General features: G+C 37.9%; 1 protein-coding gene across 1 annotated transcript in view; it reads right to left on the reverse strand.

Moving 5' to 3' along the window:
• DNAH11 (dynein axonemal heavy chain 11) overlaps positions 1 to 26,297 on the reverse strand; it is a 335,383-nt gene that overhangs the window by 259,627 nt on the left and 49,459 nt on the right. Inside the window, 12 exon segments of the mRNA XM_061198505.1 lie at positions 1,064 to 1,150; positions 1,273 to 1,389; positions 5,743 to 5,965; positions 6,194 to 6,363; positions 6,447 to 6,701; positions 7,544 to 7,876; positions 12,206 to 12,598; positions 12,751 to 12,855; positions 14,932 to 15,127; positions 15,695 to 15,819; positions 16,135 to 16,272; positions 22,859 to 22,975. Coding sequence (XP_061054488.1) covers positions 1,064 to 1,150; positions 1,273 to 1,389; positions 5,743 to 5,965; positions 6,194 to 6,363; positions 6,447 to 6,701; positions 7,544 to 7,876; positions 12,206 to 12,598; positions 12,751 to 12,855; positions 14,932 to 15,127; positions 15,695 to 15,819; positions 16,135 to 16,272; positions 22,859 to 22,975 — 2,259 coding nt within the window.

Below are 26,297 nucleotides of genomic sequence, written 5' to 3' on the forward strand. Positions count from 1 at the left end.
TACTTGGGGAGTGGGCATGGGGGCACATACAATGTGTAGTCGGGGGTCGGGGAGAGGACACGGAATCAGGCCTAAGGAGAAAGTATAGGATGAGGCAGTAAACATAAATCAGAGGAAAAAAAAGAAAAAGTTACGGGCTTTCCTGACTAGGATTAAGAGTTACTAACAAAGTATCACATGGGAAATAGTCTAATGGTTAATATTCCTCATTAAAAAAAAAGTAGACAGCTAGAATTTTAATACTGATTCCGTCACTAACTGTTATCTCCAACAAGTTACTCAATTACACATGATTGTTTCTTTATCTAAAAAAAAGGTGAATAGAAGCTGTATCAGAGAGATATTGCAAGAACTGAAAGAAATAATGTAAATAATATGTTTAATAAAGTTCTTGACGTATAAAGTGTTTATATGTCAAGAGAAAAACAAATATCGTATATCAACGCATATCATATATGTGGAATCTAGAAAAATGGTACAGATGAATCTATTTGTAGGGTAGAAATAGAGACATAGATGTAGAGACCGGACATGTGGACACGGCGGGGAAGGGGAGGGTGGGATGAACTGGGAGATTAGGTTTGACATAAATACACTACCATGTGTAAAATAGATAGCTAGTGGGAACCTGCTGTATAGCACAGGGAGCTCAGCTTGGTGCTCTGTGATAACCTAGATGGGTGGGACGGGGGGAGGGTGGGAGGGAGGTCCAAGAGGGAGGGAATACAGGTATACATATAGCTGATTCACTTCATTGTTCAGCAGAAACTAACACAACATTGTAAACCAATTTTACTCCAATTAAAAAAAAAAAGTAAAATAAAATAAAATAAAAAATAATAGTATTTGTTAGTTTCACTAGTATGAGTACTTTGATGATGACATGATTTAAATCACAATATATTTTACTTGGGGAAAATTGTTTGTAACTGGGTTTTAAATAGTTAATTCTCAACCCATAACTAATTGCAAAACTAAGGCAAAATATAGCAGTACCTCCGTGTCCAAATTTATTTTTTGAAATAGCTATTATAACACACAAGATAATTGAGATCAGCATTACCTTATCAAGTACTCTATATGGATTTTCTGCATTAAAACGAAGAGGAGCATAGAGTCTGAATCGCTTTCTGAACTCCGCCTGCTTCTCCTGATCAAGGAAGAAAAAAAACTGAAAGTGAATCTCAAATAGCTTCAATTAGCCTTATAAAACCTTTCTTTAAAAAAAAACCCCAAAAAACAGAAAACCACAAAGCTTGTTAGCTAGCTTACATCAAACAAAATACATTTTTTCCTTATAAGAGTGACTTCTGCATTTTGGAGAGGTGAGACTTCATGTCTGACAGTTGCTGCGATCTTTTTGGTAGTTTTCCATCTTTCAGGTAATTCCTACAAAAACAAAGGTGCAAATGGGAAGTTACTTCAATACCTAAAACAAATCTACTCCAAAGGATTAAATTTTTCTAATCTCTTTCCACTAACTCATGACATCCTTTCATTCTTGTCTAAGAGAAAGGGTTTATCCCCAAAAAGACTAAAGGGACTAAAAGGCCTAGAGCCAGGCTGAATCCCACTGGCACCTTTGGAGTCACATCTTCCAAGCGTAAACCAGAGCTGTCGTCTGGTATAAGATTTAACTCAGCATAAATGAAAACCTTTTCAAAATAAACAGAAATTTCCAAACTGTTTTACTATTGAGGGAATAACATTAAAGTGCTCTGAAAATGACTTTGCTGATCTAACAACTAGAAGTGGAGCCATGTTTAGCAATTTAGCAAGCGAAAAAAGACGCTCTAAATCTGGTGGGCAGAGATGAAAATGTGAATCAATCTTATCCTTCGTTTTCCTCTGGCTCCCAAATCTGTGCTTTTACTTGGTCTGGATGGAGAGTTTGAACATTTGGGTTCATTTTAAATGACTAGGATTTTTGAAGTAAGATGAGGCAAAGGGAAGGGAAGGTTAATTCCTACTTGATGGAGGACAAAAGCAGCCATGAATTGTTCAGGTAGCAACTCAACTCTGCCGTCCCTGACTACAATGCAACTAGGACAACAGCAACTTACTTTCTTTGAAGAGCCCTTGTGCTTAACTGCTGTTGAAAAGCATTCCTTGTGTCCAGACTAAGAAAGCATTGTTTCTCTGTGTCATCTCCCAGGACACTGAAATTGTTTTGTCACACAAAACCACCCATGGTGATGGGACTCTACTTGGGTCGCTGAAGCACAAAAATCGGTTCTAAAGACTATTTTGTAACCCTGATAAATATCTGATGAATGATTTGGTAACTGCCAATTATGAAGAGTGCACTGTGCTAAGTATAAATCGTATCTGAGTGGTGGAGGAGGGCTACAAAGATAAAACACATTCCTCAGATTGAAACTGTTGTATCATCTGTCAGAGTGAATGAGAGGCACACAAAATAACTATTCTACATGACAGAATGTATTAACTTCGATCAGGAGGTCTATATGTTATGGAATTAAAATGCTTGGGAGGCAACATGGTGTCATGAGAGCAATACCCAACCAGGCCAGGAACTAAAAGACTTGAGCTCTAAAGCTCCTTGTTTTTCACCTTGCTCTTCCATCCTTCTTCTCATCAAAACTCTGCATCCTCATCTGTCCAGAGTGTCACTTTGCATTTCCAATTGACCCCATGGAACCTAAATGTCACAGGGAGTCCCTTCGGGGCCATGGGAGAGAAGACTTGAAGAGGTCACATCAGTGGGTTCAGGATCCTTAACCTTAACCTTCGTCAACGACACTAGACCTGCTGTTACCTGCTTTATATTTGGGGATTCCAAAGAAGCTTCCACTGGATAAAAATAAACTTTCATTGAAAACCAAAAGATCAGATGACCTCCAAAGTTGAACTGATATTGATCCACACAAGGATCAAAAACACTGCATCAGAGGCACAAAACAATGACTGGATTTCCACAGGCAGAGATGAGGGTGAGACCCCTCAACATCCCGTGAGGTAAGATTTCCAATGCAGGATGGGGTGAGAGTGTGGGCTCTACAGAAACTGCACAGGATTCTGAGGCTAGAGGCAGTCAATGAAGGTTTCTTAACAGGGAAGGGACTTGATAAAATCTATAGATTAGAAGTGTCATCTAGCTTCAGAGCACACTATATAGATAGGGTGTGAGGACACAGCCATGCCTAGGGGCTTTTTTAGCATCAAACCAAGCACAGGCAAGTTTTGGGAAATGGTATGACTGCTAATGATTATGAAGGAGAAACAGCAACTCTCACAAATTGCTTAAATTAGAACAAACCTGGGAAATTGTTATCCTCCACGAGCAACTTGAACTGCCTGTAAATCTTATTTTTCCTCCTGACCAGCCTGAATTACCGACATCAAGACACACACAGAGCTAAGAGTGTGGCTCACTTCTGAAATACTGAAAAGCCTAATATTCTCAATACTGCAGAAACCTTAGTGAGCCAAACTTTTATTTTTATAGAAAAAAGGCAGTATAGCACATTTGCTTTTATTCATCTTGGAACCATAAAGAGTCCATTAGAAAGCATGTAAACTAAGAAACACATAAAAGATTTTTAAATCTTCCACCTGACCACAGCACTGAAATTGAATACATACACCTCCATTTTCATAAACAACTAAGACAACAGTCAGAACTAAGTGACCTGATCAAACATGTCTGCATCGTTACTTACACTCTCCTAATTAGCTTACTGTTGAACAATGTATATAAGGTGTCATATGTATCAGGAAAATTTGTTAAAGACCTAAAAATGGACAACGGAAATGACTGGAATCTAGCTTTAGTGAAGTGTGAGCCAGACTTTTATAATACAAATTCTGGAGGCCATGGCCAAAATCCCCCATCAATTACTTGTGTTATGACTGGTTTCTCTATATGACATAAAATTTTAAGGTTCAAGGTCTGACTCAAAGAATATCCCAATCTTCCTAAAAACAGACATTTATAGTGTGTTCTACTGTTAACTATTTCACCTCTCACTCTTGTTATGTATCTATCTATCCACATCATCTCTCACTCCATGTCTAACTGGATTTTCAGTTCTAAAGACAGTTTTATACTTAAACAGAATCTAATAATTCATATATAGTAATTCTTTGTAGTCAAGAGAGCACCTGTAAATACACTGTTGCACTTCATCCTCACAAAACAAAATGAGGAATATAAAATGGAGCAGCTGCTGTGAAAAACATTTTGGTGGTTCCTCAAAAAGTTAAACTTGGAATTACCATATGACCCAGCAATTCCACTCCTAGGTGTTTTCCAAAAAGATCTGAAAACAGGTACTCAAGCAAATACTTGTGCACCGATGTCCACAGCAACATTATTCACAATAGCCAGAAGATGAAAAGAGCCCCAATATTCCTCAATGGGTGAAAGGCTAAACAAACTGTATATGTGTATGTGTGTATAGACACACATACATACATACACACACACACAAACACACACACACAATGGAACATTATTCAGCCATAAAAAGGAATGAAGTAGCGATACATGCTACAACGTTCATGAACCTCAAAATCATCATGCCAGGTGAGAGAAGCCAGATGCAAAAGGTCACATATTGTATAATTCCACTTATATGAAGTATCTACAGTAAGTAAACCCGTAAAGACAGGAAAGGACCAGCAGTAGCCCCAGACTGGTGGCAGGTAGTAGGGGAGGAGTGGGGCATGACAACTAATGGGTATGGAGTTTCTTTGGGGGTGAGGAAAATGTTCTGAAACTAGAGAGAGGCAGTGATTACACAACCTCATGAATGTACTAAATGCCACACACTTTGAAATGGTTACTTTTATGTTATGTGAACTGTGAATTTCACCTCAATTTTTTAAAAAATGGGGAACTGGAGACAGTATAGACAAATTTAAAAAGTGAGGGATCTTGAGGGATATTTTACCGAAGACGAAGCATGCTCTGAGGCAAGCAGATGAGACGGACTAGCAGAAAACAAATCTAAGTTTGAGTTCCACGCTCTAATCACTGAACTAGATAGAATTCAATAAAAGCTCTTTAGTTAATGTGTCCACCGATCACATTGCAAGGTTAAACCTAAGCCCACCCTGGAAGCCGGTGGATGACATAAACATATAAACCATCTACAGAACCTCAATATGGGCATGGGAATAGAGCCTCAATTATGAGATTTTTATTCGTGATTTCAGTTATAACTACAAAGACTTTGTACATCGTTTGGCACACAGCAGCCACCAAGTCATTTCAGAACACGGAAAGAGGAGGATGACACAGAAATCCTGTTGAGGAAAGTGATTTCTCCAGCCAAATTGGGCTTTACTTATTCTTTCTTAACATGTCCATGATATGTTTCCAAAGACTAGGACACTTCTCAACTGACAGGCAATTTAAGTGAAAGAGAGCTGGAATTTATTTCACATGTGAAAGTGATGATATAAGTGGAATCCAAAAAAGTAACTTAGAGGCTCTCTATTACCTGAATACCTTCTAACACGAAGGCAGTGGAGTGCAGCCAGGCAGAGGGAGGATGTGGGCATGAAACACCCCTAGATTCATGTGGGCTGGCTTTACTACTTGTGTGACCTTGAGAAAATTACGAAGTCCCTTTAAGCTTCAGATTCCTAAGCTGTAAAATGAAAACATTAATATCTACAGTATAGGGTGTTATGAGGGTGTCATAAGAGAGTGCATGTGAAGAACAGGAGATGCTCAGTTTACAGTAATCATGGTTATTTTACCACCTCACTGACCTCTAGCTGAGCGTAGACCCGCTCAGGCATCTTCTGGCCATACGTTTCCAAGAGTGTGATGGTTTCTTTTAGTGGTTCAAAGAGTTCATCAGTAGCTCTCTGTCGGCTTCTTACAGCCAGAAGATGCCCCATAATGTCAACTAAACCATCGTGATCGCCTTCACTTAATTCTCTCTGAAGTCCAGCACCTGTCTCCTTTATAAATTCTTGTAGCTCATTCAGACTATAAAAACATGTATACACACACACAAACACAAATTAAGCTCATTAAAACATTCAGAAGTATGACTTCTGACTGAATCTAATTCTCACTCTTTACCTAATTAAACATTACTTGTTATCTCTCTTATAGAACTGGCAGTTTTAATGCTCTTAAAATTAATATCTCAATTTTAAGAAGCAGTCATGTGTTAAAAGTTATAATTCCAAATACCAAAGCACCAAAGACTACCTGTCAATGACAAATCTCAAAAGATGCTCCTGAAACATCCAGCTCCATTTCCTGATAATGTTTAGCAAGCTCACTTTGAAAGGCTTCATGTCCACCTTGAACCAACCATCAAACACTCTGAAGTCATCAAACTTGCTCATCTGAACATACAAAGCCTCATAAATGTCAATCTATAATTAGAAAAAAAAATAGTCACTGTATAACGACTCAATCAAAAGCTAGTAACTACATAAATGCAGAGGGTTTGCCTTGCCTGTTCTTTGAATTGCTCGAGTGTTGGTGGCTGTCCGGGAATGTCTTCATTTGCATGAGGCCCTGTCTCCTCAGATGACACAGTATGGCCATACAGGAGGAAGTGCGTCATAAACTCGGTCCGGTCATCCACCCAGAGGTAAGCGTATGTGTCCAGGGTGTTTCTGAAGTCCAAGACTTTGTTGATGACGTCTGCCACTCTCTTCATGATCTCCTGCCTGACCTCCACCAGGCCCAGCATGTTGTCCATATCATTCTAAATGAGGGGAGAACCAAGCATTTATTAAGGCCAACCCTGCTCTATCAATTATGTGCAACCTAACATTATCCAAGGCCATTCTTCAAAAGAATAGTTGGTAAAATCAAAAACTGTGTTGCTTTTCCCAACTTCTCCTTTCCTTGTGCTCCCCATTACCCCAATTTATTTTGAATCATTAATATAAAAGCTAATTTTAAAATTAATCATAATTGTAATTAATATACATGCATATGTATGGGTGTTCAGCATTCAAATGACTGGGTAGTTGAGTAAGCACATTTTTTTTGAATCCTGGGAAGTTGCAACCCACTATATCCTTCTTTGTCTTTTCATCGGAAATATTGCTTCTTAATATTTTCTCTTTTGCATTTATATATCTAGGAATGAGGCATTTTCTTTCATGTGGCTTTATCCTGTTTTAAAGAGCTGTTCTAAAATTCCTGATTTTCCTGGCTGCCTCAGGATCCGCTCACAGCATCTTGCTTTTAGGTTAAATACAAACAAAATTAATCATACTTGGTGTAAATACAGCAAAAAACAGTGGACATTAGAATGGAGAACACTAGAACTCAAAATCGTAGTATATTCAGATTAAAAGTTTTGGAACTAGCTTGGCATTTATTTGTAACTCTAAAGAGATGTGCGAAATTGGTTAATATATATGTAAATATATTGAATTTTTTTACAGTAATGTTTCCTTTTCAGTGCTGATTTCTTTGTATTCTGTTCTCTGCATTCAGTATTCAGTAATACTACCAATAAACGTATTTATAATCTCTTAATCTATTAATATGTATATAATTCACAATAAATGTAATACCCATTTACAAAGGACATACCTGGTAATTTACTATTTCCAGATGTGCTGCTACTCGCTTCATCTGGGCAGACATTCTGAAACTACTGCACAACATTTCTTCCACCAGATCATAGAAGCCATCCCCAGCCTCTCTTTCTAAAGAAGGTTTAAACAGAATCTCCGGGGGCATTAAGATCATTTGTGCTTGAAAAAACGGTGCAGATTTCAGTTGTTTCTCTGTGTTCATCAGGAAGAAGTCTAAATCATGCATTATCGCTTGAAAAAAGCCTTCCACCACGATGTCATCAATGAATTCTACATAAATCTTCCAGGCATCCAGAGAAGGAGTGGCTCTGAACAGTCTCTTATTTTCCTACAAACAGACAAGTATTAATAGATCAGTATAGACAATAGTGAGTATAAAAACAAAAGTTGTCCATTTTAATGGCTTGTTAAAGCGGCTACATTTGGGGGCACAACATAGAAACATTCAAATGCTTGGTTGCAGAATCTTAAGCTAGACGGCAATGATCTAAGCAGGATTTTGTAACATTTAGTTCATTTATAAGATACATTCAAAAGTCATTCTTTAAAGGAGAAATCATTAAGAAGATTGCTATCTTCAAATATTATGCACACAAGAAATACACTAGTTCCCAATGCATCCTAGATGTATGCTCTGGTTCTGGCCCTGTCCCTGACTCTCTGTGGCCTTGGACCTTGCCTGCCCTGGCCTCACCTGTAAATGAGGTTTCCCAAACTGGTCCTCCAGAGAACGCTGTTCTGGGATATCTAAAGATCACCAAGTCAGCAAAGAGCTATGTGTTTTAGGCCATTCTTGGGGACTCACAGTGTACCTATTATGTTAAAGTCCATTTAACCTGGTTTAACCAATTGTCTCCAAACACAAAGATATTTTGTGCCAACCACCTATGAGCAGCTTGTGGAATAACAGTAACTTGGCTTGGGAAACACTGGCCTGGTGAAGTCCAGGCCCCCTTTGTGCTTCAACAATATGAAAGTCTTTGACCTCAGCATCTCCCTAGCATGTGGGTGAAGTAATGCATGGGCCAGTGGGCATGAGGGCATGACAGGGCCAGACATGGACATGGTTAAGGACTGCTAGAGGTTGGGCACAGCATGGCAGGCCTAGGGACAGAGATTTGAAAAGGTCAGGTAAGCAGCAAGGTTGATTCCAGAAGTACCTTCTGAGTGGCAAAGGTTACACAGTCTATACAGGCCAGAGGGCAGATGCCCAAGGCAGAAACTACTATAGCACACAGAAAAGACAACACTAAAATGGGAGCTGATTATAAGGCAGATTATGCTCTCTGCTTTCTGTGATTATTCACTACCGTGGATATGTGATCCAGGATTCAAAGGTGTGTGCTACAGGCAAGAATCAGAACTACAGAGGTGAGTCTGGATCCTGATAAAGCAGGGCAGAGATGAACAAGTTCTTTGAGGGTTTTTTGTCCTCAAACAAATCTAAGAACTGCTCTTTTCAGGGATGCTGTCTTGCCCGCCAACCACATGGAAGCATTCACATCTGTGTAGTGTATGTGACCTACACCCCTGGAGCTGGGCAGTACACATCGCAGGCAGCTATACACAGCAGTCCTGGCTCCGTTGTAGGAGCTAGTTTAGGGGTTGGAAAGGTGAAAAAAATCCTCAAAGACTATCTTGTTCAGGCTCCTCATCTTTAAGGTATAAAACAAAGACCTAAAACACATCCAGCGTCACATTCATAGGAAATAAGCAGCTGAGCTAGAACTAGAAGCCAGTCCTCTTGACTCCCTAGAGTCAATTGTTGTCTGTTTGCAGGAAAACAGGAAGCTGTTCAGAGCCACTCCTTCTCTGGATGCCTGGAAGATTTATGTAGAATTCATTGATGACATCGTGGTGGAAGGCTTTTTTCAAGCGATAATGCATGACTTAGACTTCTTCCTGATGAACACAGAGAAGCAACTGAAATCTGCACTCTTTCCAACATATCACAGTAATATACCTGTGATTGCCTCACTGTTCATACTTTCTCATACCAAGAGATCCAGTTTATATCATTACAGGGCCACTTTTAAGAAATTGTTGTATGTTCAACAATTTAGGGTAAAGGGAGGAAAAGGAAAAGAAAGGAGAGCTTTGGGTCACTAAACGATCGCTCGGGTCCCTTCCAGACCCAATCTTCCATGGTTCTGCCCTTCTCTCTTCATCTGAGACACTGACTGCAGACGATCCACAGAGATCCTACAGCCACAAAAGATGCAGCATGAAAGGGCAGAACTCACACACCTTCTGCTGTGTTTCTACGTCTTTCCCCTAAACCACATTCCTTGCTGGAAGTCTGAGAAGCAAGCTCAATTTCATGTGCTGATAAGAGGGGGAAAAGTCACTTAAAAGATAACTTACAGAAACAAATAATCATTTCATCTCTATTTTGAAGTTGAGTTCCCTCAAGTTGGAAGCACTCCACAGGTCTAAGTGACTTCCAAGCTTCTTAGTGTTTGATTCAAGGGAAAAAGAGTCCATTTACTAGTAGAAAAATTCCAACTTTATTCTCCGAGAATACCACTGCAAAACCTTGTTTGTAACTATTTCTAGTCATGTCCTGGCAATATTTTCAATGCATTGTAATCAACATTCATATATCTTACTTGTCTAAAACCCCCAGGTTACTGTTTAGGGAGCCCACTTTCCTATTATCAAGAAAATGTATCAGAAGAAACTAACTGTAATCCATCATCTGTCCTCCATGAGGCAGATTCCAACACATAAACACTTGTAAGGATGTCCTGAAAGTCACAGAATAATTCATAGCCATCTTGGCAAACTAGGAACAGTCGAGGTCATGACTAAGTTAAGACATTGCTGAAAAAACAACTTTCCAGATATATACCTTCTTTACACGTCAGAACATCCCTGAGATTCCCTCAAGGCTACCCAGGCCTCAGGGAGAGCCTTCAGAGGGAGCATGGCCCTGCCCACACCTTGATTTCAGACTTCTAGCCTGCAGACTGAGAGAGAATACATTTCATTGCTTTAAGACATCCACTTGTGGTACTTTGTTATAGCAGCCCAAGGATGCTAACACAGGCAGTCATCAAAGAAGGCAAAGTCTTTGTCCTAGCAAATTGTTACCAGTAGGGAAAATTAAAACTTTCTTACATGTTTCAGACAAACTTGGAAGTCAACAGAAACTTTGAAATCCATATAAATTCTTTTCTTTCTTTTCTTGTTGTGACACATACTCAATACAGCATATCAAATGTACCACATCTTACTTTTCGGTGAGCAAGTTTGTTACTCTTCAAACGCTTTCTTCACACAACTGCAATGCCAGCCTATGCAAAAATCTGCCCCAGGCATCTCTAACTAACGTGCCCAAAAACAAATCCTGTCTTTTCGCTGCAAAATCTGCTCTGCCATAGCCCTCCCCATATCAGTAAAGGGAAACTCTGCTCTTCCAGCAGCCCAGACCAAAAACGTCAATGTCGCCCTTACCTTCTCTCTCCTCTGACTGATCACAGCAAATCCTCTTGGCTCTGCCTTCAAAATACATCCAGCATACGACTGCTTTTTATCACTACCGTCTGGACCCAAGCCATCTTCACCTGGATTACAGACTCATCTCCTAACGGTCTCCTTGTCTACCATCTCCTGGCCCCCCTGTAGTTTACACTCAACAGGGAAAGCTCTTGAGCAGAGAGTCTCCAGATGCTATTTTCCCTCAGAGTAAAACCCAAAGTTCTCAAAATGGCCCGTTGATCCACTGTGATGTGCCCTTAAGCCCTTTCAAACTTCATCGCCTACTATTATTTCCCCTGGAAATTCTGCTTCAGGTATGTTGGCTCTCTAACTGACCCTTAGACAAGCGACCCATACTCCTACCGTAAAGCTTGTGTACTTTGATACCTAGAACATCCTTCTTCCATTTCCCACATAGCTCATTCCCTGTCAGTTCTCTGCAGAAATGCTACCTTAGTAAAGAGGCCTTTCTAACTACCTCATACACAATGTCCACCCCACCTGCCACTGATTCTCTATCCCACCATCTCTGCTTTATTTTTCACCATTGCTCATGTGACCGATTGAAGATACTACTATATATTTGTTATTTTCTCGTTCTATCTTCCCTAACTAGGATATAAGATCCAAGAGGCAAGAGACTTTTTTGTTTTATGCTTCTGTTTCTCTGCCTTCTTTGTTCTTGTTGTTTTACTTCTTGTCTTCTCTTACACCGATAACCCTGGAATAGTGCCTATCACTGTTGTAAAAACTCAAGTACTTGTTATAAGGAGAGTAACTACTGTTGCCACCCTCAGGAGATGGCTGAGAGGGTTACATGAGATGAGGTAAACAAGATGGATGGCACACAGAGGCATTCAGCCAACAGTGGTAGCTACTGAAAGCATCCAAAACAGGAGATAACTATGACCAAGATAAGGCCCCATCTCTAGCCTTTCTGTTTCATCAAAAGATCTCACATTCCTATCTCTTCCCTCAGAAATGAGCACAGCGAGGGCCACAGAAATTACAGACAAGTAACACAAATTCCTCCATTTTCAATGCTTAACAAAACCATACCTCAAGTTCTTTTGGGCCCCCCAAAAAGAGCCCTCCATTATTAGGTTACCTATTTTTGCTCTTTTCTAAACTAAATGAAAGGATCTGCTATAAATTTCGAAGCCTTAAAAGCAAGTACCTCAACCAAGTTGTGTATCTTGCAGCCATCTTCCTGGATTAGCTTGTATTTTTTCGTAAACAAATCACCCTTGTCCTCCCAAGTCAAGGCGGTCTCCCGCCTGTGTTCTCTCCTGGGAAGGAGCGTGCACTCTACCCAGGCCCGCATCGTCTGCTCAATCACTTTCACGTTTTTCTGCGCATGCTCCACTCTGCGCTCCAACTCCGAGGTGGCCGTCTTCATCCTCTCGATGTCCCCCCAGCAGTCATCCTGCCATGTCAGCGATGTGGCGGCTGCCTGCAGCTCCTCATCCACAGCCCTCAGCTCATCCTCAACCAGGGGGTATTCAACTTCCAGAAGAGTCTGTTTCAGCTTATTATATCCTTGCACAAGAAGTTCAAGATTTCCAATGTACTGATTCAAAAGAAAACCCCAAGACAAAAAGTGCCACATGTGTTAAAGCTACTTTCTCTTGGAGGCATGGAAGTATCTTAGGTCTACACGTTAATAATTAAAATTCAAACTATTTCTATTCAAAATCCACCCTAATATCTGAAAACACAGACCTTTAAAAGAGTGTTTCTCTTTTTGAAGATGGCTAAGGCTGAATCCGGTATGTCTGATTTCTTCAACATCAAAAGGTATTTAACTTCTCTTAATACGGCCACTAGCTATTAAAAGAAAAGCAAGGATTATTTACATGATTTAAGAATATCATTCTATTTTTAAAATCAAACGCTTAAAATTTCATCCAATGATTACAATAATTTCAAACTGTCAAGGCACAGGGGCTTTTGTTTCTTATGCTTTTTAAAAGCAACAATCATACATTCCATACGATGCAGAAGTATAAATAATAAAGGTAGAAATCATTGGCTATGGCCCACTGTCAGAGAAAGAATACAAGCAAAAAAAGAGCAACATATGCACGCCAAGATCTGAAATGGGAGGCCATAAGCCGACCTCGGTCTTTTCCAAACACTGTTAGCTCTATTATAATGCTTGTTTTGAAAACACAACATGATTATACATGAGGGAGGATTGTGAACATGCCGCAAGTTTTGTCTTTGCTTATCTGCAGTTTCATCGGCAATAAACGGCTAGGTAAATGCTAAAAACTGCACCCAGCTGAACAAAAAGGCTTAGGAATATGCAAAATGCTCATATGCACACACCACAAATATCCACCAGGCACCTCCACTCACAGGTGTGTGATGAGCCAGACCATCCAACTTCTGGTGACACAACTTTTTGTCTGGTTTCAAATGACCCTCCTTCCACCACCTCACAGTAATGCACAAGTCATAACGCACTTCCCCGAGCAAACTTCAGGTCTTTGTCAAGGGAAAGTACTATATTCATTGGACCATTTATATATTACTTGACCATTTAAAACGTATAAAACTATGTTACTGTTCTTCCTAGGTTCCTTTTTTTGTTTTTCTGTTTTTATTGTTATTTTTTAATTGGAGTATAGTTGCTGTACATTATGTAAGTTATATGTGTACAATATAGTGATTCACAATTTTTAAAGGTTATACTCCACTTATAGTTATTATAAAACATTTGCTATATTCCCTGTGTTGTACAATAATATATCCTTGTAGCTTATTTTATACCTAATAGTTTATTCCTCTTAATCCCCTACCCCTATGTTGCCCCACCCCTTCCCTCCCCCCAGGAGTAACCACTAGTCTGTTTTCTATATCTGTGAGTCTGCTTCTTCTGTTACATTCACTAGTTTGTGGTATTTTTTAGATTCCACATATAAGTGATATCATACAGTATTTGTCTTTCTGTCTATTTATTTTTTTAAACATATCACTGACAAAGTTTTTGAGTACTGTACCCTAACCCTCATTTTCCCCATCAGAAATGTACTTTTTATTGTGCAGTCTTTCATAGTGCGGTGAATTTTAGGAATGCGTATGTCGTGTAGTAGCAAAACTGACTGTAGCCCTAAATCACAGTTTATGAGGAAAAGACCACATAACATGCTTTAGAAGGTAAACCAGTTGACTTCCTTAGGCTGTCACTCCATAGGTTCACTAGTACAATATATTTGGTATGTTTATAATCCCTTCAGGTAGAATTGTAGGGATTATCCCTAAAACATCTCAGGAATTCAGTTTCTATAAATTGGTTTTATGAAATCAGAAGGTAAAGCAAACCCCCAGTTCTCCAGGTCACATATGTATGTACCTGTGCTGAGGTTAATAAGAAAAATTAAGTGATGCAATTCTTTGTAATATTTCAGGGAAAGAGAACAGAATTTGAGTACAGACTGTGGCTATTAAACTCAGTGAGGCTAACTTTCACCTCCTAGGCATACAGTTGGACTGCCATGAGACAGGGCAAGAAAACCTAAGCCAGAAAACATCTGATCAAAGACTAATGATTCTATTCAATTGAGTTAATATTTATTAAATGTTACCAAGTGCCAGACACTATGTTAGACACACAAAACACAAAGATGAAATCCAACGGACCCTACTCTCAAGTAACTCATTATCCAGTAAAGTGGGAGTGGCAAATAAATAATTACAAGACAAAATAAGAAAGAATAATTAATATAGAATTTGGTAAGCAAATCCCTAAAACAAAGACCTATTAGAAGTTGTTTTTAGTTGTAGTTGTCATAGCACTGACATTTTCCCAAAATAAAATACAAATGAATGGAGGCATGAGGAATATTCTTATAATAAAAAGAGCATCTATGAAACATTTTAAAAATATCAAACCCCTACCTTTGGGTCAAAGTTGACACTGAGAAGACCACTTACGGCACTGAATTTAACCAAGGGTTGATTCAAATTGAATTCACAGATTTCATCCACATTACTTTTCCATTCATTATAGATACGATTTTCAAACTGGTCTAGCAAAGCTGTCATCTCAATATACTTCTGATAAACCCAGGCATCATCAGGACTTTCCAAGAATCTGTAGGAAGATGTTTTTTATTTTTTACTTTTCTATACATTAGATAGATCTCAGCTTAGCTACTTTACAATAATATATGATAGAAATAAGAAAGTACACTATAAAAATCAGGAAGAAAATCAATAAAGGTCAAATAATGCTTCTGCATAGTCTGTGCCTTAAAAGATATAGTTATGAAATAAATGGAACTCCACACATTTTACTAAATGCAAACAGCAACAAGTTATCAATTCCTACAAAGAAAAGAGAAAGATACAAAAGTCTGCAAAATAACAGGAGTGCTAGCTATTGGAGAAAGGAAAAACAATAACAAAAACTATCAACATATTGTGGGTGAAATGGAAAAGTGAAAAAAGACCTAAAAACATGGAAATATATGAAGTTCTAAGTCCTATTAAACATACTCCCAAACCATGGGGATAAATCCCTCTCAATGAGCCCAAGCAATGACAAGAGTTAAGTAAGGCAGTGACTCTTTAAGTGCTAAAATGAACAGCTCCCTACCCTATATAAAAATTGCCTGTGTCGCAGGGATAATGTTACCACGAAAGAAGCCTAACTACTTACAGATAACGGAGAGATGCAAGGTTTGACCAAAACATTTGAAGTCGGTCCACGACCTCTTTAGCCCATTTGATATTTCCTGAGGTAAATGGCATATTCTTGTGAAGGACTACATTTCCTTGTTCAATCTGCAAATTGATATTGTGGTGAAGAGGATGAAAGGGAACATTTAATCAGGGTACACTCCAACCTTGTAAGCAACTGTTCATTTTGGAACATTTACAGTACAAATATAAAGAACATATGTGCAAAGTAACCTAATTAGTAGAAGAGTTACTGTCTTAAAGCAGGTTCTTCATATCCATAAGGAAATCAATTACATAAAAGCATAAAAATTTTAGGGCCTGTATCTCCTCTTCAGGTATCATTCAGTGTAGCTCTACTTGACACCCTGACTCACAATATGATGCTGTGGGTGTGTCAGACTTTATCCCCCCACTCACCTGTCGCACGCGTTCGTTATACAATTGCTTACACATATCCAACTCTGCACTGAACATGTGCACGAGTGTGCTGTAACGTGGGCTGAAAATTTCCATGACAACCGGTTTCTCAAGGAAATTCCCAAATACAGTCAAAAGCTATAAAAGTCAAAGTGAAAGAAAGGTTAACCACCGTGGGTTTTTAATACAAATACTCGATTCACTATTTCCTCCATTAAACCTCCTACCTGACTAGATACAAAGCAAAAATCTAGATCACTGCAAGTATCCTGCAATGTCTTCAGATTGAAAACATTTTAGCATCTCGCTAAAATTTCTATGCATCCAATAAAGCAAATTCTAAATGTAAAGCAGTTTCCCTTCCTCAGCAGAAAATGAGGAGTCAGAAGCGAACCACTGTCTGTTAGAAATCCCTGATCACAGCTGACACCCCTACCCCCTGTTGGACACCAGGAAACGTTGTAGAAGATGCTTTGCAGATTTAAGAACAGAAGCAAGATTGCGTACTTCTTATTTGCTCTTCCCTCCTACACATATACTCTTTAGAATAAGGAAAGCCATATCAAGGACCTCTAGGTCACACATTAATAATTATACTGTTATCCTGTGATAAACCATAATGGGAAAGAATATGAAAAAGAATGTATAACTGAATCACTTTGCTGTACAGCAGAAATTAACACAACACTGTAAATCAACTGCACTTCAATAAATTTTTTTTAAAAACATACAATTTGAGGAGAAAGAGGAAAGCTATAAAATTCCCAACTGTTAAAAAAAAAAAAAAAAAAGAAATCAGCTTCATATTTGCTAAGTGTAATCTGCTGTATGTCCTCTAGACTTAGAATTTTTGTTTGCCAAGTAACATCTTATGGAAAAATCCAAACGAACTTTTTGGCCAACCCAATAAATCAACTATACTTTAACTATACTTTTATTTTATAAAATAAATTTTTAAAAAATAGTTACACCGGAAGCATCAGTCACAGTGACCGTCCTGCCCATGGCCGCCCGTGTTTTGTACCACAGGACCCAGTCACCCCCAACACAGCAGCTGGGGCAGCAGTGGCGACCTGTTCCAAGGACAAGCACTCCACAGGCTGACAGTTCCTTCATTGTCAAAGTCCTGGTTGAAACCAATGCCTTGAGATAATTAGAGTCTTTCTCAGAAAAAGAATGAGGGCATGGCAGGCTGAACCTATGCCGGTAAAATTCATGAGTGAAAAGAACCTACAGTTGAACCTTGACAAAACGAGCTTGAAATGCGTGGGTCCACTTTTACACAAAACTTTCTCAATAAATACACTGGTAAATTTTTCGGAGAATTGCGACAATTTGAAAATTGTTCTCAGACAAGACAAACCACACTGCCAAGAAATATCAAAAAATATAAGGTATGTCAGGAGTGCATGAAATATATGTAGATACTAGTCTATCTCTACATAGATATAAGGTGTTATTTAATATCAAATTAATAATGTGTTAGTTTTCTTACTGTTTTATAACTTTGCTTTCAAAAAATTACACTACCATACAGTATGCCTTTCTCTCATAATTGGAGAAACTGAATATCAGCCTATCATCACAGGTGGTTTTTTTTTTTAATAATGTTTCCAATATTATATTATGAGTATGACTGTAATACTCTATGCCATAAAAATTTTATAATGATTCATTCATTAGTGTATAGGCTAGGCTCCCATGAAACAATCCTATTGATTACACTAGGCTACCATAAAGCAATCATATTGCTGCTTCTTTTTATCAATGCATGAATCATTACACCTGTAAATAAATATGAATTTCTTTTTCACATTATCTTTTCATTTCTTTATGTCTAGTGTTAGTCATACCTATAAGATCTACAGTGTTTTGTATTGTGCAAGGCAATATTGATGTAGGTACTGATGATTCATCTTGTAAACAGATGACATAAACTCACGGTATTGATAGAGTACAGTCTTGTAAAGATGTTTTCTCTTCCTTATGATTTTCTTAATAACATTTTCTTTTCTCTAGCTTACCTTATTGTAAGAATACATTATATAACACATATACGAAATATGTATTAATCGAACGCTCATTATTGGTAAGGCTTCCGGTCAACAGTAGGCTACTGTTAGTTAAGTTCTGGGGGAGCCAAAAGTTAAACAGTGATTTTCAACTACATAGGGGGTCAACGCCCCTAACCCCTGCATTGTTCAAGGGTCAACCGTACTAGCGAGCAGAGGAAGCCAGTGAGTAAGGGGACAGAAAAAGCAGACACGTGAACTAAAACAGAATCACATGACCAGTGAGGAGAAGTATGTAGGTCCAGAACTCCATCCGCTCGGTCATCTCAAACTAAACTTGACCACCTGTTTCAACAAAGCTGAGCTGTCTGGTGAGCCTAACCTTGGATTTCTATTTGCTTCCTTTCTTGTCCTCTGCCCCACAGGGATTCTTCTGTGCATCAGTGTGAGACAGCTTTCTTTGCAAGCAAAATAATGTAATAAACATACATATTTTTGTACAAGCAATGTTTATAGAACGCTGACTAGGTGCCAGGCACTATATTTTAAGGGTCTTAAAAATGCTGTTGTTATCACATGCTCCAGATAGGGAAACTGAGTTACGGGAAGGGGATAACTTGCCCAAATTTTCACAGCTAGTGCAGAGTTGGCATTTGACATGGACACTGGGCAGTCTGGCACCAGAGCCTCTGCTGCCTTGTGTAGGAACTCATCAGCCAAGGTGCCATTTAAAATTGCTGTTTTGTTATTTACTTACTCTATGTGGGCTTCAGAAAATGTTAGCTATTTGGTCTGTTATATAGATATTTTCTCTGAAATAAAAGGAGATAGCTTCTCAAAATAACTAAATATCATCAAGGTGACAGAAAACCATATACTAAGGTTTGTGCCTTGTTAGTGATGTGACATGGCAAAAGAAAGAGCTTTGTTCTTTCTCTTAGAAAACTAATGGGTATTCCCCAAAATTTGTTTTTATTAAAAAAAGCATCATTGTAAACAATTTGTAAACATTTCCAAAAACTATACTTACTAAAAAAATCAACACAAGGAAAAAATTATACAAACTGAAATGTAAATCTAACCATATCTTAAGAGGCCAGTTTAGACAAACACACACTGGCTTTTCTTCTGGTAATATCAATTATACCTACTGTACAACTGTTGGTGGAAATGTAAATTGGTGCAGCCACTATGGAGAGCAGTATGGAGGTTCCTTAAAAAACTAAAAACAGAGTTACCATGTGATCCAACAATCTCATTCCTGGCATATATATCCAGAGAAAACTTTAACTCAAAAAGACACATGCACCCCAACGTTCATAGTAGCACTATTTACAATAGCCAAGACATGGAAGCAACCTAAATGTCCATCGACAGATGAACGGATAAAGAAGATATGGTATATATATACGATGGAATATTACTCAGCCATAAAAAAATGAAATAATGCCATTTGCAGCAACATGGATGGACCTAGTGATCATCATACTAAGTAAGCCAGACAAAGACAAGAATCATATGATATCACTTACATGTGGAATCTAAAAAATGATACCAATGAACTTATTTACAAAACAAAAAGAGACTCACAGACATAGAAAACAAACTTATGGTTACCAAAGGGCAGAGGGATTGGGGAGGGATAAATTAGGAGTTTGGGATTAACATATACACATTAGTATATATAAAATAGATTACCAACAATGACCTACTGTATAGCACAGGGAACTATACTCAATAGCTTGTAATAATCTATAAGAGAAAAGACTCTGAAAAAGAATATGTATATGTATATATGTGTGTGTATATATGTGTGTGTGTGTGTGTGTATATATACACACACATATATAACTGAATCACTTTGCTGACCACCTGAAACAAATCAACTATACTTCAAAAAAAATTACTGTAGAAACTACTAAATATTTAAAATCTACTTAGTTAGCTGTTACCTAGCAAAATGCAAAGTATTAACTTTCTTCTTACAACCACTGTTTTGTTAACTTTGGACTTGATGTTAACATTTTGAAGTAAACATTGCCTAATAGATTTCACAAAGAAGTGTACTCCAACTATGGTAGGCAAACACATTTATTTCACAACATTCTCTTTTAAGCCCTTATCATATCAACCGCAACTGGAACAATACCAGAAGCTTCCCAGCCACATCTCATTTTGACCACCTGATACGCTTAGTAGGACTTAAGTCCAAGTGTAAAATAGGAAAGACAGAGAGAAAATATTCTTTGGGGAGGTTGTAAAGCCAGAAAGTAGTAGTAAACAGAGTCTTAACCTTTTAAGCAGTATACATTACCTTAATTTTTCAACATCACAGATATATAAAAATTACCCTCCAGGATGAGAATAAACGTCATTTGAACTTCCGGTTTCCTTGTCACATTGGAACTAAGAGTTTTTTTATGGAGAGTACAGACATTGTCCTTCATATCAACCTCAAAAGATTCAAGATTGATTCCCAATACATGCTTCCTTCCTAAATATCCCACTGGAGATCTGTAAGGTTTACCTTGATTTTCTTCTACTTCTCAGTTTCATTATGTAATATTTATATTTTTCCTAGGTTTGTCTTTTGCAAAGATTTTTTTAATTTGTTGCCACTTGAACCATATATACTTCACAATTTTCTAGTTTTCTATTATTTCATCTAAAGACTTTTCTAGACACTTGTCTTACATACTTCAGTCTCCCTTCATGTAGAGAAACTGTAAATTTTAGAAAGCCATCCATCAGCATTTTGTTTTAATTTTTATTGAGTGCCAACCCTGTAGGGTCTGAGCCACAGCTTTATACTGTTTGGTTCCAGGGCCCTTCCTGCTCATGTCTTTGCCAAGAGCAGGTACTGAATCATGGTCTTCAGAGAACAGTCTGCAAGTATTTATTCCCTGGGACACAGCAGTAACTGGTCAGAGTTCATCATCCTGTACCTATGGTAGAAATCATTTTCTCCTCTAAATACACAACCCTGTAATTTTTTTCTTCTGCCACGACTCTTGCTGCAGTTTATCTTCATCTGTGTGTCATTTCAGGACTCTGACAACCAGTCAGCCCTCCTAATGTCACCGTTATTAAGTGCCTGCTTTATACAAGGCATTGTAGGTGATCTAGATATAACAAAAACTCTAAGATGATGTCCCACCCCTGGAAAGCTTATAAGGGCACCATCTCATGTTATATTTTGCAGCAGACAAGGTACAAATATGTGGAAAGTTAAAGAAACAAAATACATGACAAAAAAGAGATAAAATTGTTTAGAAAAAATAACTGGCCATGTACTAAAATAGAATCCATATGAATGGTTGTGAAAAGGGGAAGGAGAGAGGTTTGAATTAGAAAAGGTAGGAGCCTCTGTAACCTCTGTAACTGAGATTTCATTCTACATTCTTTCTTGCAGTTATTTCTAAAAGCATGAAAGGAGGTCCAGTTACAGAGAATATGATAGACTACTACGTAGCCACTAAAAATAATATTGTTGAATTCTGTTATAAAAGAAAAATTATGATTCACTGCTTCCTGAAAGGGTTACAAAAAGATTGCAAGGACCAGAATATGTCATTTTTTGCAAAGAGAAATATGTATGCATATCTAGTCAAAGAAAAGGAATGGCAGTATTAAATACAATAGTAATTTCTGAGAGATGGGATGACAGGTGGTGTTATTTTATGACAACAGGCTATATATTTCAGCTGGCAGCATCTCAGTTTCATCCAAGGGCTCTTAAGAGAGAACTATTTGAGCCTCGTGACTTCTCTGTTAAAACGCTTGATGGGGGTAGAAGACACTAGCCACTGAACCGCCATCTGACCCATTTATTTGAATTTTAAGATCAAAATCAAACAAGTATCTCCGACAAAGTCTGTGCCTGTTATATTGTTTTGCACTGCCATCTTCAATGAATTGTGTCTGTGATTCTCTAGCTGTGTTTCTGCTGACACTGAGGCCTCATTCCTCTTTGGGGATGTCATCTAAGTTTATGCTTGACTTGCAATTCTCTTCTTTGACAAGCAAGTTTCACAAGGTGCCCCGATTACCCACGTTACAAGCTTTCCACTTGGGAGGACTCTCAGGATGCTTTTCTTTTCTGCAACTATTCATACATCTATAATGTATTTCATCAATTCTGTGACAAACATTCTTTCGTGTTTTAACACCTCTGAAACTAGACTATGTTATATAATCAACAGCATCATAACTTTTTGGCAGCATATTCTTTTGTTGATAAACAATGGTGTGTCTGATAATCAACGGTGTCTTATGCCTGATGAAAAACAGTGTATAAACTGCTATTTATTTCAGTCAGATTAATAAAGTGGGCAGATGAACCCAACCTATGTAAACAATGGAAAAGAAAAGAAATTCTTGAGTTAACAGAGAGTTTTCACTTTTCACTGTAGCTTAATTTTGAATTGATAGTTCACAGGCCATACCAAACTTGCTCTAAAGGTAATGAAAGCTGAAACAATGAATTCAAGCAAAGATCAATAGTCAAGTGTCCTAAAACTGACTTTGTCCAAAGTAAACTTCATTATTCATTAGTGCATTATTCAAAGTTTATAATTCAGTGAGCTTCATATGAAGAGAATGTGACTAGTTAATAGTTTACCTGGATGAGAAAGGAATGTATTCCCTCTTTTCATCCAATAGTCTTATTCACTAGCAAAACATTTTTTCCTGATAACTTCTTCAGAACCAACCTTAAATGCAGCTTCCAGACCATTGCAGTTAAAGAAAGCTTCACAAAGAACTGTCCCGAGCCTTCTGTCAAAATCCAAAATTTTGGACTTAAACATAACATAATCACTTTCAAATTCCTATAAAATTCAAAATAAAATATTAGTTTACAGGAAAGAATCCAACAGTGAAAATATCAACCACAAAAGTGTGACACCTCTCTCTCTCTCTGAATGAATTTATTTTTCATAGCAGGATTCCAGGAAAGACAAAGAAAGAGCTGTATCTGACTAATTGTTCAAGTGGCAGCCTTATAGGAGCACTGAACATTTAGTACTGTCAGCTCACATTTCCACAATCCTTTTCACTGGCTCAGACACCAGCATCAGTACTTTGGCCTATCCCGCTATCCTTCTCCATACTATTTTGATTATAAATGAAAAAGCAAAGCTTTTCAGAAAAGAAAAAGGAAAAAGAAAAATAACCTGTCTTATTATAACTTTAGGCCATCTATAAGTTTAAACAGGAAGTTTTTTATTTTGTTTTTCATGGAGCAGAAACCCTGCCAGGAAACACTATTTCTTCAAGTGAGAACTAAAATCCACAGGTCTGTCTGGAAGAAAGCATCATTAGTGATACAGACAAAACATAATACTCTTCCTATTCTCCCAGTTTCTTATTAATATGCAGTTAACAACCCCCAGTTTTCTCCTAATACATAAACACCCACTCCCAGAATTACAAAGAATGAAACAGTGAAAGAATAACCATCATCTGCACAGCATTACAATTCAGTCTTCAGTGAAGTCCCAGAAATTCAGAAACACTTTGGGCTTCCCAGTCAAACCGCCCCAGGGGTGCACGCCACACACTTAACCTAAAAGAAGTCCTTTGTTACCACCATAAACTGAGCCTCCTCTTATTAATAATAATACTGACAGCTAACATTTATTCAATTCTATTCTAAATGCTTTACGTTATTAACTCAATTCTAACCACATGATGTAGGTAATATTTTTCCATTTTGTAGGCAACAAAGTAAACTCAAAGAAGTTTAATGCCCACAATCTTACCCCTAGTTAATGGTAGGGCCAGAATTTAAAGCCAGGTAACCTGGCTCCAAAGTCCACACTCCAAGCGTGATTCTGGTTGTTTGTATGAAGGAATGCACATTATGCTGAATTGAACACACACTATAAAACAGTGTAACGGCAAAGTTCTAGAGCACTATGTGTCATATACAACAATGTCATATTTAGCATCAAGAGGAAGTCTCCACTTATGAATTAGGGCCAAAGAGTCTCTTCATTCAAGGATCACTGACTTTTAAAAGTAAACACAAATGCCCAACAAGTTGTAAACAAGCCTAACTTACTCTTCTTCTCAGTATGGCAACAAAGAACATACAACTTAAGATCCTCAAAGATTATTTGAACAATCAGCAAATAATATCTCAGGGAGGGAACAAACGTTCACTTCCATAATTGATATCTCTCCCAACCTCTTTTTTGTCACTCAACCTGAATTCAGAACTGCTGATAGAACTTCTCCCCTAGGAAGTCCCGTAGATAATTCAAATTTATTTTATACAAATCAGAACTCATCATCCTCTCTATAAAGCCACTCCTCATTCTGTAAACCCTAATAGAAACTTTGGCAATCTCTTTGACTTCTTCCTCTCTCGGTCAACTGCTGTCAATCTTTTCTCCTAACAACCTATGCTTCATTAGTCCAGGCATCACCCTCCAGATCACCATTACCATTTAGCTGGATTTCTGTTAACCATTTTCTAACTACTCTCTTTGCCTTTAATCTCATCTCTCCCATCATTCTCCTAACTGCAATCTAAATAAGCTTTCTAAAATAGAAATCTTACGTCACTCTCGTACTCATAATCCACCATTACCTCAATTCAGAATCCTTAATTTCTTAGGGTAAAGTCTAAAAGTCTTAACCTCATCTACAAGCCCTTTGTGATCTGGACCCTACTTACTGCTCCCAACTATTCCAGTACCTCTCCCCCTTTCATACGCTAGGATCTAGCCACACCTGCCTTATCATACTCATTCTCTGTGTGTAATACAATTTTCTGCTCATCATTTTCTTTTCACCTACTCCTCACCTGCTTCATTTCTATTTTTTTTTCTGTTCCATTTATCTTTCAAGTATTGTCTCAGTTTCCCTTTCACCTCCTCTGGAAAGGGGTCCTTCACAAATGATCCCATAGTACTCTGTACTTTTCATACCCTAGCACTAAGCACACTGTAAAATTGCCAACCTGGATTCTCCCCCTGGATTTTAAACTATGAGTATAGTAGCCAGGTTTCTTTTCACAGTGACAGTGCCAATATTTAATGAGGTTCCCAGCACAGAGCTATTTCTCAATACTTACTGAAGAATAAACAATATGCTGGTATTACTAAAAACCATTTTTTCTATATTGTAAAAACTCCAAAATTGCCCTTATTAGTGACGTGGGAAATTTTGAAGTTTTAGCTAGAGAAATGCCATGGTCTGATTTAGCTCCTAAAAGGCAATCAAGTTGCTGTGTGAAGAACAGACCCTGATGGAGCCAAGACAGGGGCTGAAGGAGAGGTTTAGGAGCAAATGCAATAACCCAGGTCAAAGATGAGATCTGGGTATATTTTCAGGGTTTATCTGATAGAACCTGATGTTTATCATAAGAAAAGAGCAAGATCATGGATGACTCCAAGGTTTTGTACTAAGTAGTACATTATATGGACGATTTAATGAGTTGGAGAGGACAAGGAAGAATAGGTATGGGGAGAGGTAAAGCAGGGGTTCAGTTTTGCATGTTGGTGACATCTATTAAGTATCTAAGTGGAGATGTTGAGTAGGCAGCCGAATATATGCTATGTGTTTGGGATTTAGGAAGGTCCTTTCCATTATGTAAAATGTCCTTTAGGCTTTTGGTAGATACTCTTTATCAATTTGAGGAAGGTCCCCTCTATTCCTATTTCTAAGCGTTTTTATCATGAATGGATGTTGAATTTAGTACAAAATTTTAGTAAAAATTTAATACATCGAAGTATTTAAATTACTAAACTATCACAAAGGAGGCAAGAATATACAATGGAGAAAAGACAGTCTCTTCAATAAGTGGTGCTAGAAAAACTGGACAGCTACATGTAAAAGAATGAAATTAGAACACTCCCTAACACCATATACAAAAATAAACTCAAAATGTATTAAAGACCTAAATGTAAGGCTGGAAACGTAAAATTCTTAGAGTAAAACACAGGCAGAACACTCTCTGACATAAATCACAGCAGTATCTTTCTGGATCTACCTCTTAGAGTAATGAAAATAAAAACAAAAATAAACCAATGGGACCTAATTAAACTTAAAAGCTTTTGCACAGCAAAGGAAACCATACACAAAATGAAAAGACAACCCACAGAAAAGGAGAAAACATTTGCAAGCTACCGACAAGGGATTAAT

Source organism: Eubalaena glacialis, chromosome 8 (genome assembly GCF_028564815.1).
Source record: "Eubalaena glacialis isolate mEubGla1 chromosome 8, mEubGla1.1.hap2.+ XY, whole genome shotgun sequence".
NCBI lineage: Eukaryota > Metazoa > Chordata > Mammalia > Artiodactyla > Balaenidae > Eubalaena > Eubalaena glacialis.